General features: G+C 38.2%; 1 protein-coding gene across 2 annotated transcripts in view; it reads right to left on the bottom strand.

The window, feature by feature from the left end:
* Positions 1–18,259, bottom strand: part of SNAP23 (synaptosome associated protein 23) — a 35,331-nt gene that overhangs the window by 12,219 nt on the left and 4,853 nt on the right. The window contains exons 2-6 of one of the 2 annotated variants that reach the window (XM_088024755.1): positions 12,033–12,101; positions 4,286–4,389; positions 3,716–3,757; positions 3,253–3,301; positions 2,389–2,506 (exon numbers count right to left, since the gene is read on the bottom strand). In XM_088024755.1, the coding sequence (XP_087880881.1) occupies positions 2,389–2,506; positions 3,253–3,301; positions 3,716–3,757; positions 4,286–4,342 (266 nt within the window). In that variant the 5' untranslated portion in view covers positions 4,343–4,389; positions 12,033–12,101. The remainder of the gene's footprint in view (positions 1–2,388; positions 2,507–3,252; positions 3,302–3,715; positions 3,758–4,285; positions 4,390–12,032; positions 12,102–18,259) is intronic. The other variant, XM_028094458.2, reaches the window with a different exon arrangement.

Genomic DNA, 18,259 nt, shown 5'->3' with positions numbered 1-18,259 from the left:
TGCCTATGCTTGGCTGGGATATACAAAGTGAAATAGTAATACTTAACTAATAATTAATCCTTCTGTAGTTCCATTTCCCACTTTCTAAGATATTGGACCATCTTAAGATTCACTGCTTTTCCTGTTTATCAACCCCTGACTCAGAGCTGATTTTGCTCTATGTTCTAGGGAGGACTTCTTCTGCCTTGCTCTCCTCCTAATATGTTATCTCAGGGAAATTCATTTGATTTTTCTCCTCTGCACTTTCAAAAGGGTACATAGAACAAAGGAGAAAAGCACAAGTTTGCAAAATATAGTTAAGAGTTTAGATTTAAAAAAAACCTGTGCATTTCTAACTTGTTTGCTTAAGGTAATCTGCTAAGCCCTGATGGACAAGTCATATTTAAATTTATTTTTAGTTTTAGTTTTTAAAGATTTTATTTATTTATTTGACAGAGAGAGACACAGCGAGAGAGGGAACACAAGCAGGGGGAGTGGGAGAGGGAGAAGCAGGCTTCCTGCCGAGCAGGGTGCCTGATGCGCGGCTCGATCCCAGGACCCTGGGATCATGACCTGAGCTGAAGGCAGACACTTAAGGACTGAGCCACCCAGGCGCCCCAAGTCATATTTAAATTTAAAGTCATTATTTAAATATGCACTTTTAGAGAGTCAACCAGGTCTAAACAGGCCAACAGATTTGTCTTAGAATAGAAAGCCAATGGACAACACTAGGAAGAATACTGTCAAATTTTAACTTGTTATGCTCCAAATAAACACCAAAGTTGGCCAATAAGCAACTTAACTCTATTTTCTCTTGTAGAGAGATGGCACAGAGAATGCTGTCACATGAAAACACCTATCTAAAAGTATGACAATCTAACAAAAGTTCCTCCATTCCTAACTCCTTGAGAAGTAAAAATGCTGAGAATATGTAAACCTTTGTATCCCACTCTTGGTTTACCATACCAGCTGAGACAACTAGATGAAATACTAATGTTTATGAAACTCTTCTCAAATGAATGCTCTCAGCAGTAAGGATGGTCATTCAATTTCCAGATGTTGTCATTTCAACTAAGGGGAAAGTTCTAAGTTTTTGTTCTGTTAATAACAGACAGAAGGGAAGATAATGGTTAACTGCCTCAGCCCAAACCTTCTCGTGGTCAAAATACATAAAATATTTGTCAACATGGGGCGCCTGGGTGGCTCCGTTGTAAAGCATCTGCCTTCGGCTCAGGTCATGATCTAGGGGTCCTGGGATCAAGCCCCGCATCGGGCTCCTTGCTCAGTGGGAAGCCTTCTTCTCCCTCTCCCACTCCCCCTGCTTGTGTTCCCTTTCTCGCTGTGTCTCTCTCTATCAAATAAATAAATAAAATATTAAAAAAAATTTTGTCAACAACATGGAGTTTGGTTTACCTAAGAGTACGCAGGGAATTTAAATATTCATAATGGAGTCACCAAAAAGAAATGTATCTCTTTCTGTCAATCATAATTTTATACACTACACAAAAAGTTTGAAGACTTTTCATCTCCTAGTTTAGTAGAAACTTCAAATTTTCAGAGACTTCTTTGATTTTCCCTTGTTTGCGTTTGACAATCAGTTGCTTTAGAATAAATTTCCTTGACTTACACTTTTTTCTCTAATCTCAATAATAAGGCCTCACCTCACAGGCCTAGATTACAAAAGGTTCCTAACTAGTACAGTTATGTACTCTACTGCAATCCATCTACCCCTTAGCCCGCTGACTTATGTCTTGTTTTTCACTTCTCATCTATATGAATCACGCAGTTAAGTCAAACTCCTCTATAATCTGTTTACATTAGGAAATGCCCCCTTAGTTCTTCCACGTCCATCCAAATCCTTCTAATCACTGAGTCCAATGCAAGTGCTCTCTCTCCTGTAATATTTTTCCAAACAAAACTTTATCAGTTCTGTTCCCTTACCCTCTGCTGACATATGATCTAGCACTAGATTGATACATTCTATTTTTTTGCCATTCTTCCTCATATATCCAACCACATGGGAGGTCTTTCGAAGACAGGATCCAAGTCCTTTACTCCGTCGGCCATTCTTCATGTGCCTACCACAGAATATGTATTTTTTTAATATTCTTTGAAGGAAAAGGCACTCATTCCATCCTGCTCTGTATTAGCCAGATGTATATTTCCTATATTATATTTCATGTATTATTAAAAAATGAAATTGGGACTTGATCTAAGGACTGACCAAACTGAAGCCATGGCTTTTGGTGAACATGCCCATTTACATGAAAAACTTGATCTGCCGGAAGGAAAAACAACTTAAATCTTTCTAACAAAGGTCCTTATTTAGGCCCAGTTACACTTCTGACCTTCCTGGAGAGTGGAATGTTCTCACGTTAGTTTTAAAAAGGTCTTGATTTCTCAACTCACCTATTACATGGGCAGACGCAGAGGCCACAGCACTTGTTGAGTTCCGTTAAAGTCTTCTCTGCCTCTCTCATGTCTTTATTTATCTGGTCCATGCCTTCTTCTATGTGGTCCAGTTGTTCTAAGAATAAGTTGTGGAAGTGACATTTTGTTATATTCACAGTGCCAACAAGAAGATACTATTATTATGGAACAGCAAACTTGAACTCTGAATCCACCAGTAATCCATCCCAGTGACTATATCAGTACCAGAAAGTACTACATACTGTCCAACATGAAAACAATCTTTCACAAACTGATCCTGAGGCACCTGGCTTCTTATTGTGGGAAGATTTGTTCTAAAGAGATCTGTATAACAGGAGCATGTGAGGGCTTGTTTAGAGATCACCCTTGCAACTGAATTAAGTGTACTTTGACCAGACTGTATCCCCAGCATTTCTCTCTCCGAGTAAGTTCAAAACTTGAAGGCTATCATCATAAGTCTAATCAAATCTAGGCCGGATTGCTCAGGGGCAACTCAAATGGAATGTTTCCAAGCTCACCTGAATGTAAACCTGTTTAAGGACTGAAGCTTCATTTCTGAAAATGATGCTAGAATATCATAGTATCTAATGTACATATGACAAATACACACAGTAAGTCCTACTACCTGACAAATACTTGGTATATAATTGGGCATTGTTGCTCCCACCTCAAATAGGCAATGAACATGATATAATACAAATCAGAAAAAAGAAGTAAACGTATCACTCTTATCTTACATAGGGAAGGCATTCCCAAGGCTTAATTTTAGACATGGCTGATTTGGAAGGGCTTTCTGTTGTCGTGAAGTCAAATCAAGAGTTTCTGCCAATGACCGCAACTCACCCCTTTGTTCATCCAGCATAGTGATAGTCTTGATTCCTGCATCCTGAGACTAAAAGAGAAAAAAGCTGATAGCACTACAAAACAAAACAAAAGCAACAGAAACAAAGCCTATAAGGCCTAATAGCAAGAGAGAATCATTTAGAAACCTAAGTTCTCAGAGGATGAGAGTTATAGAGAAAACTAATATCCCAAAGCAACAAACTTTAACATATTAAATACCCCCCATATAATTAAGTCACAAATTCATGGTGACTTGATCTTCCCTGTCATATTCTAATAGTGTCAGTGGGAAAAACAAAAAAGGCCCATCAGTGCATGGTTTGACAAGTTAAGCAAATGCTGGTTTCAAATAATAAAGCTCACTGATAACATACACTTCTGACTCTTAACACAAATTCCAGCTTGTGCTATTCAAGATCCCTCTTATACAATTTTTGTACTTAATGATTAAATACTGTCTTACCTCAAGGGCTAAGCCCAGGATTCTCCTTGTACTTTCCAGAGACTAGGGAAAAACACAGGCTTTTAGTATTCTAAAATATGTAGTAAAAAAAAAAATCTGATCACATAGTCATGATGCTACTCTATTTTTAATTGCCAGCCCAGCCATCCCTCCCCTCTTTAAAACAAAAACAAAAAAAGAAAGTTGATCACTAATTTTAGTTATTTTCTTCCTACCAGCTGCTCCTTAAGAGAAAATTTGGAGGGTAAAGTTAATGGTATTTATAAAAGTTTAACGTAAGCAGAAAGCTAGGTATGTTACACAGATGTTTCCAATTCCTCAAATCTAGAGTATCTTTGTTGTAACTGTGTTTATTAAACAATGACTTAAAAAAAATCATGCAAGCTGCTTTCACTTATTTAGTTTTTGGTGAGCTGAAAAACTAAGGGGCCAGCAATGGCACTCTGAGGCAAATGCATTCTTAGACATAAAGGGACAGGGAGGAGGCCAAAATGGACGTCTAAGAAGGTCTTCTCATCCTTCCACTGTGAAAACTCAAAGAGAATTACTTATTCGAAGTAAAATGTTTACCTCATCAGTAACCTGGTGGGCTCTCAGCTGAATTTCTTCTGATGACAGATTATCCATGATGAATTAAAACTTTTGATAAGCACCGAAAGTGAAACGTGGATATTCTGTAAGAATATGGGCACAAAAGGGTTTGAACAAAGTATGGATTTATGGAATTCAGGATATTTATCTGGAAAACAGGATAAAAAAGCCTATCTATATCGTTAGCTAGCTATCACAGCTGAAGAAATTAAGGCCAGGAAAGGATAAATGGATGGTTAAATGCTAGTTAGTATCAGAGGTGAACCTGAAACTCAGGTTTCAGGACTTCTACTGAAGTGCTGTTTCAGAGAGAAAGTGGTCTCTCTACTTTGAGGAGCACGAACTAGAAGACAAGCTTTAAGAGATTATTAAAATGAATTCTTGGTTGTACAATGTTATTCATACATTATTTGAATATAGAAAAGCAATAAGGTGAAGAGGTCTAAGTCAGGTAGTATTCCATTAATAAAGTAACAAAATTCAAAGTCGTGTGCCTGAACAACACAGGAAACATTCCAGACATGTGCCAGTTGTCCAGGCTACTCATTGGAGAAAATGAAATATTTTCATTCTTAACAAGAAAAGGATAATGTTGACACAGAACTCAGAAAAAACCTGGAATTTTTCATAACGGATTTTCCCTTTCCAATTATTTTGTATTTTAGTGAAATTTTAGTGAAGTCCCTAAGAAACTGTATAATTATTCTCCTATACATAGTAACTTAGTAACTCATAACTCAGAGAAGATTCATAGACATTCAAACTAAAACACAACACATTTAGAAGGTGTTATTCAGTACTACCGTTGTGTATTCCTCTTTGAAAAGTCATATGAAGTAATAAGTACTGTGTGATACTCTAGGTTGCTTTCTTTTCATTACATTTGCTAGCTTTGTATTACTTTTTGTATTACATTTTTTATTTTATTTTATTTTTTTAAAGATTTTATTTATTTATTTAACAGAGATACAGTGAGAGAGTGAACACAAGCAGGGGGAGTGGGAGAGGGAGAAGCAGGCCTCCCGCCGAGCAGGGAGCCCCATACGGGACTCGATCCCAGTACCCTGGTATCATGAACTGAGCCGAAGGCAGCCGCTTAACAACTGAGCCACCCGGGTGCCCCTGTATTACATTTTTTAAAAACTAATTTTACCAAGTTCTTCGTCAATGACACAGATAAAGTCTGGTTTACATTCTGAATTTACCCTCAGGGAACACCTGGCAATGACTGTCACGATTTTGAGGAGGATGGGTAGTGTTATTGGCATCTAGTGGGTAGGGGCCAGGGATGCTGCTAAATATACTATAATTCTTCCCAGGACAGCCCTTCACAACAAAGGATTATCTGACTCCAAATGTCAAAATGCTGAGGTTGAGAAACCCTGTCATGGAGTAAACTCACTGACCAGCAGGGAACCTGGTTAACCAGGAATATACTAGACTAAACGCTTGGAAGGCAGAGATTTTGTTCTATCTTTTTATCTCTAACACCTAATAGGATCTGACAGTTGGTACTCCAGCAAAATATGTGCTGAATGAACAAACAAATAAGTAGAAAAATAAGGGTATTCTCAAAATATTTAAGTGGATCTTAGAAACAAAGCTACATGTACCAGCAGCAGAAAGCCTGCAAATATCCACTAGAAACACAAAGCAAAAATTGCCATTACATATGTATAATCTGGAATGGCCTGCTGGTCACACACAAATCTTTTTAGTCACATCCATAGCTAACCATCACTTTTAGTAGAATCATCGATAAAGCAAAAAGCAACAATATTAGATTCTCAGTACAAAAAGGCATTGCATTTAGAGGTCTGTTTTATTAACTCTACTGTCATGGCTGTTTTGGGTTCAATTAAGATTTTGAACATTGATTAAAGTTATTAATGCTCATGAAGAAAATTATTAATTACTATTATTAATAAAAAGTATTACTACGAAAAGTTGCAAATTTAATTTAATATCTTGCTTGCCATTGTAGGACTCTGGCTCTGGCAAAAGGTTCATACACAAAGATATAAAATCAAGATATAAAGGTCTTTCTTGAATTAAGAAATGATCATTCGGGGCGCCTGGGTGGCTCAGCCGTTTAGCGTCTGCCTTCGGCTCAGGTCATGATCCCAGGGTCCTGGGATCAAGCCCCACATTGGGCTCCCTGCTCAGCAGGGAAGCCTGCTTCTCCCTCTCCCACTCCCCCTGCTTGTGTTCCCTCTCTCGCTGTCTGTGTCAAAAAAATAAATAAAAATCTTAAAAAAAAAAAAGAACTGATCATTCATTAGATAGAAGCATAAATAGAACCACATGCTTTATTCCTTTGCTAATCGTTTGAGCCATTAGATTTATCATAGATCTGTTCATGCTACAGTTTCTCTTGTTAATATTTCATAGTTACAATTATGAAAAATTATTTTTGTCACCTCTCACCTCCACATTTCTGTATACCTTTTCTTTCTGTAATACCCCAGGTAACTTTATGCTTCTCTATTACTTTCAGAGCCCCAACAACATACTTATAAAAGCCTGCCCTTCCCAGCATGCTCCAGTTGTCTATACCTCCTCAATGCCCAACAGAGCAGAAAGTGGGGAGAAAAGTAATACATGCTAATCAAGTAATGCCTGGAAGTGTCACGTTTTCCAATATGGTATCCTGTGGGTAGAAGACATTTTGGGCATAAGGATGCCCAGATCTCTCAAATTGTATAATTTTATAATTCTACTCCTGGACCTAATTCCTGCCAGGTACAAGTCAGTATTTGCTATCTTCCCATCCTAGTGAAAATGAGCAAAAACTTCTCATAGATTCAAAGAAAGGCTTGAATATAAAACTGACCTCTGTCAAACAAGAAGACTCCAAGAGTCCTACCTTCTAATGATAAGAAGAAAGGAAGGAAGGAAAGAAAGAAAGAAAAAAAAAGGAAGAAAGAAAAGGAAATAAAGAAAAGAAAGAGAAAGGAAGAAAGAAAAGAAAGAAAGAAAGAAAGAAAGAAAGAAAGAAAGAAAGAAGGAAGGAAGGAAGGAAGGAAGGAAGGAAGGAAGGAAGGAAGAAAGAAAGAAAAGAAAAGAAAGAAAGAAAGAAAGAAAGAAAGAAAGAAAGAAAGAAAGAAAGAAAGAGAAAGAAAGAAAGAAAGAAAGAAAGAAAGAAAAAGAAAAGGCAGATACAGCTGGGAGGTGGATATGAAGAATCAGTCCTGACATGGCCATGGGCTCATTCCGAGGGACACACCCACTGGTGAACTCAAAGTGCTGCCTAGTACTTCCTTTTTTCTCTCTCGAGCAGATGGCACAAGACAAGAAACAGACTTATATAAAGTTCTCACATGTCTGACAAGCTGACATCAGGACACAGCTGCCTAAGACCTCTACTCTGGATTCTTGAGGGTGTTGAACACATGGTAACAGTAAATGGGAGTAAGAGAGACAAAGCAGAATTGTACGGGGGAAGGACAAAGCTAACAATACTCCCCAGGCTCTTATTAGCCTTTACAAAACTGCTCAGAAGTGTCGGGCAGAGTGCAACCTAGAATTAGCTAGCTTTACTCATATTTATTATTTTCTCCAGAAGTTTTTCTTATAAAGTCAGGGAAAGGCTATCCAGAATGTTGTAGTAAAGAGAATTAGAGGTGGGACAGGAGAAGGAAAACAAAATGTCATTTGACACAAATATCCCATTAACTTACTGTTCTTAGATATAACCTAATAGATTAAACATGTGTCATTCTTCCAATGCTCCCAGAACCTAATATACCATGTTAATTGTGAGAACAGTATATGCTCCCTTTGAGAGGTAACTGCAAGATTTCTCCCAATGCTTTTACAACATATCTTCCCTACTATGGTTCATTTGGGCTTTCTAGAAGATTCTAAGTTTACCTTAATTTCTTGTTATAAACTTTGGGGGGAGTGGGGAAGAAGAAATATTCACTGAGTACCTACTATGTGTCATATACCCTACTAAGTACTTATATACAACATCTTTATTATACCAGTTTATAGATGGGGGAACTAAGGGTCCAGTAAGTAATTTGCCCAAGGTGACTGAGTCAGTAAAGAGCAGATTTATTACTCAAGTTTGGATATTCTGAAACCAAAGATAGCTCATGGTTTAGTAACTAGTCTTAACTGTTGGATGCATCTTCCCTTAACAAATATCAGATGATGAGAACTGCTGAATATCAGAAAACAGACTAAGCACCCTATCTGACAGCTCATTTAAAAATTTAAGATGCCTTTTTTTTTTAAGATTTATTTATTTATTTGGGGGAGGAGGGGCAGAGGGAGAGGGAGAGAGAATCTCAAGCAGACTCCCCACTGAGCGTGGAGCCCGATGTGGGGCTCAATCTCACAATCCTGAGATCATGACCAGAGCCAAAATCAAGAGTCAAATGCTTATGGGGTACCTGGGTGGCTCAGTTGTTAAGCGTCTGCCTTCAGCTCAGGTCATGATCCCAGGGTCCTGGGACTGAGCCCCACATCGGGCTTCCTGCTCTGCGGGAAGCCTGCTTCTCCCTCTCCCACTCCCCCTGATTGTGTTCCCTCTCTCGCTGTGTCTCTGTCAAATAAATAAAATCTTCTTTTTTTAAAAACAAAGTCAGACGCTTAAGCGACTGAGCCACCCAGGTGCCCCTGAAATGTCTTTTTTCTTTTTAAAGAATTTTTTTTTAAGATTTATTTATTTGTCAGAGAGAGAAAGCACAAGCAGGGGGAGCAGCAGGCTCCCCATTGAGCAAAGAGCCCAATGTGGGACTCGATCCCAGGACTCTGGGATCATGACCTGAGCCGAAGGCAGATGCTTAACCAACTGAGCCACCCGGGTGTCCCCCTAGGATGCCTTCTATAATAAAACCATAAAAACTCTTCAACAGATTCAAAGACAGTTAAATTAAAGGAAGAACTGGGGCACCTGGCTGGCTCCATTAGTAGAGCAATGGACTCTATATCTCAGGGTTGTAAGTTCAAGTCCCACATTGGGTGTACAGATTACTTAAAAATAAAATCTTAAAAAAATAATTAAAGGAAGAACTACACAGACAAGAGTAATCATGTTTTCAGCTGTTTTATTTTTTTCAGCTGTTTTAAAATAATTTAGATTCTGAAATTATTTAGGGGCAGCTGGCTTGCTCAGCCAGTACAGCATGTGACTATTGATCTTAGGGTTGTGAGTTCAAGTCCCATGTTGGGTATAGAGATTATTTAAATAAACAAAAAATACAAAAAGAAATTGCTTTCCTAGGCAACTAAGCAAAAAAAAAAAAAAGTATCTTGTAGAATCTGAAATTATCTAAATTTAGAAAATGAAACTAATACTACTGGGAAGAAGGAATACAAAGAAAAAGGTCTTGGAACTGAATCAAAAGGAGATCCATGTCTTCACTGATAAAAATGAAGATATGTAAGGAATGAAAGAAACAGCACTTTAAATCACCACCAATTCCAGTGTCCTGCCTAGACCAACATAGGAGTGATTTTATAAAATAATTCATTTTATACTGGAAAGCAAAGATTTTGCATTAAAATATTCTACTAAGTTAGCTTCATGACTTATTCCTTCTCTTAAAATTAATCCGAATATAAGCTGCTCTACAAATTACACCCATATAGTTTATTACTGTAGGATAAAAATTTGTGACTCTCCTTGGTATATTCTGGTTGGACTTTCATGGTAATCAGTGTACTGACAGCAAGTACAAATTTTTGTTCATAGCAGGCTAGCATAGTGGTGATTAGCAGGAACGCCAGCATTCAAATTCTGACCCCAAAATGTATTGGTTGTATGACCTCAGACGAGTTAGCTAAATCCACTAAGACTCAGTCTCTACATTTGTAAAATAGAGATAACAGGCCCTTTTTGTGAGGATTAAAAAAAGATGATCCATACAAAGTGCTTGTTATTAGTGCCCGATACATGGCTAATATTCTAGTGTCAGCCATTATTTTAATATTATTAGGGAAGCAGAAAGAAATAGGCAAAAGAAAAGCAAAACAACAATGTTAAGTATATGTGACATTAATGTAAATGCTACTAAATATTAATTGTTCCATCTGTAAGGCTAAATTTAAATATTAGAGTTGATAATACTGTATGAGCTACACATTTGAACTATTTTCATGCCAGCCATGAGTCTGCACATGTCAAGACAGATATTAATTAAATTAAACCATTTCCGGTTGAGAGGTACTTTAATCTAGACAAATATATATGTATAGCTTTACATGTCTAAAAAATTAAAGACTGCCTAAAATGTTTTTTTTTTTCCTGGCTAAGGCTTAGCAAACACAAAACCACACAAAATGTTGAAAGGTCAGTATATGAAGTGAACAAAGTAAGACTTAAAAATAATCAAATACTTGCTATAAAAAATATGGGTAGAAAAGTCTAGAAGGGAATCATTAAAATATAATCAATAGCTATGGTGGTAGAATTAAAAGTGATTTTACTTCTTCTCCCAATTTACCAAATAGTTTACAATGTAGTTATACTACTTTTAAAATTCATACATTTATTTTCATCACAAAATATGATAGCTTAGGGGCGCCTGGGTGGCTCAGTCAGTTAAGCGTCTGCCTTCAGCTCAGGTCAGGATCCCACGGTCCTGGGATCCATCCGAACCCTTGGGTAGGGCTCCCTCCTGGGGGGGAGGGGGAGTCTGCTTCTCTCCCTCCCCTTGCCCACTCCCCATTCCCCCCACCCCAGCTTGTGCTCCCTCTTGCTCCCTCGCTCTCACTCCCTCTCAAATAAATAAATAAAATCTTTAAAAATATATGATAGCTTATGACAAACAAGAAAGCCAATTTATAAGACTGGAGAAAACAAAGACAAGGAATTAATTTTAGACCCCATTTCATAAGCGTAATTATGAATTCTTGGCCTCTCTTGAGAGAAATCTTCTGTTGGCACATAGTCACAGTAAATATAAATTTGTAGAAACATTTTCATGCATTAACAGATGATCACCTTTCCAAACCACAAAGGTATGGAAATAACAATTGGTCCTAAACATTCTGCTAACAGATGGTTAGAGCAAAGGCCCTTGCTAAAGTTTGGCTGGGACCTTACCTCATTCACATTAGGCGGCAGAAATGGGTTCTAATGAGTTCTGAATAAGTTCTTAATACTTTCATGGCAAAATACTAAGAGGTGGATAAAAGAGGGCCCCACAAAGAAGCAGAGAACTTAGCTGGAATAGAGAATTTACAACTCAGTCCTGGAATACAACCAATATCCTGTCATGGCCCCTCATCTTCAGTGTATTCTCTTTCTCTAACCTTCCTACCAATAATCAACCTCCTCAGAGATTCTAGAAAATGAATGAAATTGGAAGCCATTTAAAAGGTAACGGGTAGGATGTGCTTTAAAATAATTCAGAGGTGGGTAAATGGGTGGGAGTACAGAGGAAACAAGATTGGCCATGATTGTTGAAGCTGGTGAATAATACAGGAAAGTGTCATCATGCTACTTTCTCAGCTTTTTATTATGAAAGAATTCAACATATATGACAGTTCTTTAAAATGGCAAGTAACTTTTTAATAGTCATTACTCACCATTTTGTAAGTCTAGATAATGAATAAGGGATTGAGAAGAATCACAGTAACAACTACAAGTTAATACTTACAAAGCACTATACATGGAAGGCACGATTTTTTTTAAAGATTTATTTATTTGAGAGAGAGAGTGTGTGGGCATGCGGGGGGTACAGTGCGGCAGAGGGAGATGGAGAGAGACTACCTTAAGCAGGCTCCACACTCAGCGCAGGGTCCAAAGCGGGCCTCAATCTCACAACCCTGAGATCATGACCTGAGCCAAATCAAGATCAAAAATCAAAATCAAGAGTCGGACGCTTAAGCAACCGAGCCACCCGGGCGCCCCCATACAAGACACTATTCTAAGAAATTAAAAACATACACACACACACACACACACACACACACACACACAAACTCATTCATTTAATCCTTAAAACACTCTCTTAGTCTGTCCAGCTGCTATAACAAAAAAACATAGACTTGGTAGTTTATTAACAACAGAAATTTATTTGTCACATTTCTGGAGGCAGAAGTCAGAGCTCAAGGTGCCAGCATTGGTCACCTTCTCATCAGGGCCCCCTTTCTGGTGCAAAACTGATGCCTTATATGGTGGAAGGGGCTAGGGAGTTCTGTGGAGTCTTCTTTTATAAGGCACTAATCACTTCCATGAGGACTCCACCTTCATACCTTAAGCACCTCCCAAAGGTTCCACCTAATACCATCACACCAGGAATTAGGATTTCAACATAGGAATTTTGGTAGGAAGATACAAACATTCAGACCATAGCAAACACTATTTAATTCCACATTTTACAGATGTAGAACTAAGGAACAGTGAAGTTAAGCAACATTCGCAAGGTCATAGAGTAGAGCCAGGTTCAAACCTAGGTAGACTGATCCAGAGTATGTGCTTTCAATCACTGTTACATACATTAACAAGAGAAGAATAGAAAGACACATTAACAAGTCATTCAAATGTATAGCAGCTTTGCCAAGAAAAGTATATGTATGAAGTCCCTGCCTTCCCCTTTTCAAGCAGCAAGTCTAACTCCAGTCAGAGTTAGAACAGTGGTGCCCAGTCTTGGCTACACATAATCACCTGGAAGCCCAAGCTGCACCCTGGACTAATTAAATCAGAAACTCTGGGGGTGAGAGCCAGTTGATTTTAAACCTTCCCAGATGACTCCAATGAGCAACCAAGGTTGAAAACCACTGTTTTAGGTGAAAGTTCTTTTTTTGGTTTTGTTTTTTTTAAGATTTTTATTTATTTGACAGAGAGAGAGCGAGTGAGCGAGCACACAAGCAGGGGAAGCGGCAGGCAGAGGGAGAGGGAGAAACAGGCTCCCCCGTAGAGCAAGGAACCTGCTGTGGGACTCAATCCCAGCACCCTGGGATCACGACCCGAGCCGAAGGCAAACACCCAACCGACTGAGCCACCCAGGCACCCTGTTTTCTTTTGTTTTTTAATGCACAGCCAAGTACTAATTGATGATATCCTACCCGTTATAATTCTGGTACCTAATGGAGGAAAAACATACCATTTAACAATGTAGGACAAGTACAACTTAGGCTTCGAGAGGTTAAGCAGTGAATTACTACATGTGACCCAGCAATTCTATTCCTACGTACATTAGAGAGAAATGAAAACATATGTCCATATAAAAACTTGTACACAAATGTTTAAAGCAGCATTATTGCTAACAGCCAAAAAGCAGAAAACACCAAATGCCCAAATGTCCATATAATGGAATATCATTCAGCCATAAAAAGGAATGCTATATGCTACAACATGTTTGAGGCTTGGAAGCATTATTCTAATTGAACAAAACCAGACACAAAAGACCCCATATTGTTTGATGTCATTTATGTGAAATGCCCAGAATAGGTAAATCCATAGAGACAAAAAGTAGATTAGTGATTGCCAGAGGATGGGGGAAAGTAGAGATGGGACTGACTAGCAATAGATACAGGGATTGTTTTGGGGGTGATGGAAATGTTCTGGAATTAGTAGTGATGGCTGCACAGCCTTATGAATATACCCAAAGCCACTAAATTGTATACTTTAAATGGCGAACTTTACATTATGTGAATTATGTCTCAATTTCTAAAAATTGAAAAAAATGACTTAAGGATGGAGAAGGAATAGTTAAAAGAGGTAAACAGTTAAGGAAAACAGTATGAGTAAGAATGAAAAGGAAGATGAAAAGGAAAACATTAATTTTGTAGCTTTTCCTATGCCAAACAACTTTCTGCCACAGTATAAAATGGTAGGAGATTTAGTTAAAATATATGATAGTCGCTATAGAGTAGGCACCACTGAAATATAAAACTTGTACTTTATATTCAATGGATCCCCTCCTTTCTTCTCCAAAAAGAAAAACGGTGTTTGGAAAACAGGATAGAACAACCACATTAAGAAATAAACCTGATGTACTTCTTTATTAAGATCCAAGTACAGTCTGTGTTTGGAATTCTGAAACATGCCATTCCATACCTTTAAAATGGAAGAGTCCAATTTTCTTTCTCACAATGAGAGAAAAAAATTCTTTTAACTGGCACTTCTGGATATTATTAATAACTAGTGCAAGAGAAAGTAAAACCTAAATAAGGCAACATCAAGGTCATAACTTTTATGTTAGTATATCTGAAAATGCTGAACTGTTTTTAGGGCTTAAAATGGTCATTAAAGGTTATACACTACTATTTTCTACCAATAAATCTTAATGCCACATTAAAAAATATGTATAGTTTAAAAACTAAGGCCAAAAATGTAAATGTCCACCCAGCTTAAACGAGATGGAATGAAAACGTTTTAAAAAATTTTACAGACGATTTTTATTGGTCTTACACAATAATATATTTTTCTAAATTTTCTTTAAAAGGACTTTTTTTTTTAAGTTTTTATTTTAATTCCAGTTAGCTAACATACAGTTTCAGATGTGCAATACAGTGATTCAATACTTCCATAAATCACCAGGTGCTCATCAAGACAAAGGCACTCCTCAATCTCCATCACCTATTTAACCCAACTCCTTACCCCACTCCCAAAAAGTTATAAACATAGACTGGTCGGGCGTGGGTGGCACAGTCGCAGTCGGTTGAGCATGCAGCTCTTGATTTCAGCTCAGGTCATGATCTCATGAGTGGTCAGATCCAGCAAGGCCTGCAGCTCCAGGCTCACTGGGGAATCTGCTTGAAGATTTTCTCCCTCTGCCCCTCCCCCGACTCGCACGCTGGCCCTCTCTCTCAAGTAAATAAATAAAATTTTGGGGGGAAAAAGAAAGAACTCAAAGACCAGGACTTTAAAATTTTTAAATTAATAAATCTTTTTAATTAATAAATCTTAAAAAAAAATCCATACACTGGTTTTGTAGATGTTTCAGAATACTCTATTACTCTATAACTTCATTGACAGCAAATTTATGCAATAACTACAAGCCTTTGATAATGAAAAATTCTAAAAGATAAAAAATGTTGCAAACTCCAAATGATACAAGAAACAGTGATTTAAACAGTATTTTTTTTAGCATTCAGGACAGTCTGTGGGTATTTCAATTCCCACTCCTATAAAATTAAAGTTTTCTTAACCAGTGTTTAGGAAAGTAAAATGCTGATTTTTAAAAACCAAAGCTCTGCAGCGCCTGGGTGGCTCAGTTGGTTAAGCAACTGTCTTCAGCTCAGGTAATGATCCCAGGGTCCTGGGATGGAGCCCCACACTGGGCTCCCTGCTCAGCAGGGGGCCTGCTTCTCCCTCTCCCTCTGCTGCTCCCCCGCCTGTGCTCTCCTGCTTTTTCTCTGTCAAATAAATAAATAAAATCTTAAAAAAAAAAAAAACTCTCAAGAGATGATGTAATATATACAAGAAAATTTTAAATTAGTCCTCTTTGATTTCTTTCTCTCAGAAATCCAGAAGAAAATCACAGATACAGACAAAAATACATTGCTCCCAGGATTATTTATAATGTTAAAAAAAACTGAAGCAATCTAAGTAACCAATGATGGGATTTGACTGAATAATTATGGTACAACTACAGGATGGAATGTTATTCAGCCATTTAAAATTATTTTGAAGACTTTATATTCTTCCGTATTTAATTTTTTTTTAAAGATTTTATTTATTTGACAGAGACACACACAGCGAGAGAGGGAACACAAGCAGGGGGAGTGGGAGAGGGAGAAGCAGGCTTCCTGCAGAGCAGGGAGCCAGATGCGGCGCTCGATCCCAGGACCTCGGGATCATGACCTGAGTCGAAGGCAGACGCTTAACGACTGAGCCACCCAGGTGCCCCACTTCCATATTTAATTTTAATCAAAAATATATATGTGTGTGTATATATGTGTGTATATATATATATATATATATGGACATAGATTGAGATGTCAAATAGTTCTACAACAGTAATAAATAGCAATTCCCCTGCCCTCCCTTGTGCCCCAAACCAATTGCTGCTTCCAGAAACCCAGAGGCAAAATTTTGAACAGTGTTAGTTGTTCCAGTGTTTAACCTCAAATTCCTAAATCATATGCTTATAGTGTTGTTTCTTGATATTTTCCAATTTGGGGTATCATTCATGAACTTTCTACAATGAAGATATTTAGCTCTTATACCCCCCATCTCTTATTTTTCTTATTTGTCCTTATATTATAGGCTGGCTGGCTAATTAAATTCTTGGCTGGAAATCAGAAGTCCTGAAGCAGTGAAGAAATGTTTAATTTTGGCTATCCCAGTCAAATAGAGATGACCATAAAATCTTTCCTTCAAAGAACATTTTTATTAATCCCAAGGAACCAAGGTTCCATGGAACATGCCTTGGGAACTACTAGCCTGCAGAAATTTCTGCTTAATCAATCAGTTCTCTGGGAACAAAGTTCGTGCTCAATTCTTATCTCAGAGAATAGTCTCTGAAAATAAACCTCAGAGATCATCTAGTCCAACTTCTTTATACTAGGAGAATAAAAAGCGGCACTTCTGGCTCTTAGGCTCTTTCCATAATACATAATCTTTTCTGGGGGGGGGGTGGTCCTTCCTGGAACAGACCTGATGGTAACCGAGGAAAAGGCAGTTGTTTGCAGAGGCCTGTGGTCTTAGAAGGGCATGCCAGACCAGAACCCAACTGAAGAGGAAAACTAGACAAAGGTTGTCAGAAGAGAATGTGGTGACATCTAGCTACGGTGACTGCCCCCAAAGAGCTGAGAGTTCCCTTATGTTGATGGATGGAGAGTGAGCAATCTGCCCAGCCTGAAAGCTTAGCAGAAAGAGATTCTGGTCCCAGAATACATCCCTCTTAATTCATTCCAGAAACATTTTTCAAGAATCTGCTATCAAGAGGCGCCTGAGTGGCTCAGTCGTTAAGCGTCTACCTTCCGCTCAGGTCATGATCCCAGGGTCCTGGGATCAAGCACCGCATCTGGCTCCCTGCTCTGCGGGAAGCCTGCTTCTCCCTCTCCCACTCCCCCTGCTTGTGTTCCCTCTCTCGCTGTGTCTCTCTCTGTCAAATAAATAAATAAAATCTTAAAAAAAAAACCCCAAAAACGACCATTTAAAAAAAAAAACTACCCTCCTTCCATTTTAAATGTGTATTTTATGATACATTGTAGTTAGGACATGGAAAATAAAGCACTCTTCTCTCCTGCCTCTAAATATATAGTTTCCAGTTTTTCAGTTTTCTAGTTGTTTTGTGTACACAAATCCTGCCTCTCTACAAGACTAAAGTCTTCTTAGCTTAAGGCTAAAACCATCTCAACTAATGTCAAGGCCAAGGTGTGCTGAAAATGATTTCAGTTATTATTAATTCTCCTGTGACTAAGCCTGCTACTTTTAGATTAGGTGAGATCATTTAGTAAATTGTGTTGAACGAACATAATGTCGTGGTTAATAACACAGACCCTGAGGTCAGACAGACCCTGAGTTCATCCTAGCTCTGATAACCAGGCAATTTACTCAACCTATTCAAGTCTCAGTTTCCTTGTTCATTAAGATAACAGTTCTACCTCCCAATGTTGTTTCAGAAATGAATTAATGGGGCGCCTGGGTGGCTCAGTTGGTTAAGCGACTGCCTTTGGCTCAGGTCATGACCTTGGAGTCCCGGGATCGAGTCCCACATCGGGCTCCCTGCTCGGCAGGGAGTCTGCTTCTCCCTCTGACCCTCTTCCCTCTCATTCTATCTCTCATTCTCTCTCTCTCAAATAAATAAATAAAATCTTTAAAAAAAGAAATGAATTAATGTATGTGAAGTGTTTAGCACAGTGCTCATGTTATTTATGTTCTCTATCTGTGGTATTTGACTGTTTGAGAGGCTAATCAAAAAGTTACAAAGTTACTAGGTGAACTTAGAATCACAGCCAAAATACTCTGGATGGTTGGGGTGAATGTTTTATTCAAGCAGGGTGAGTCTTGCCAGTCATCCCCATCTCACGCCTGTGTATCAT

This window comes from Eumetopias jubatus, unplaced genomic scaffold (assembly GCF_037043125.1).
Source record: "Eumetopias jubatus isolate StellerSeaLion01/CBP00866 unplaced genomic scaffold, mEumJub1_p1.0 scaffold_7, whole genome shotgun sequence".
In the NCBI taxonomy this organism is placed as follows: Eukaryota; Metazoa; Chordata; class Mammalia; order Carnivora; family Otariidae; genus Eumetopias; species Eumetopias jubatus.
This window is presented reverse-complemented; position numbering and strand designations above follow the sequence as displayed.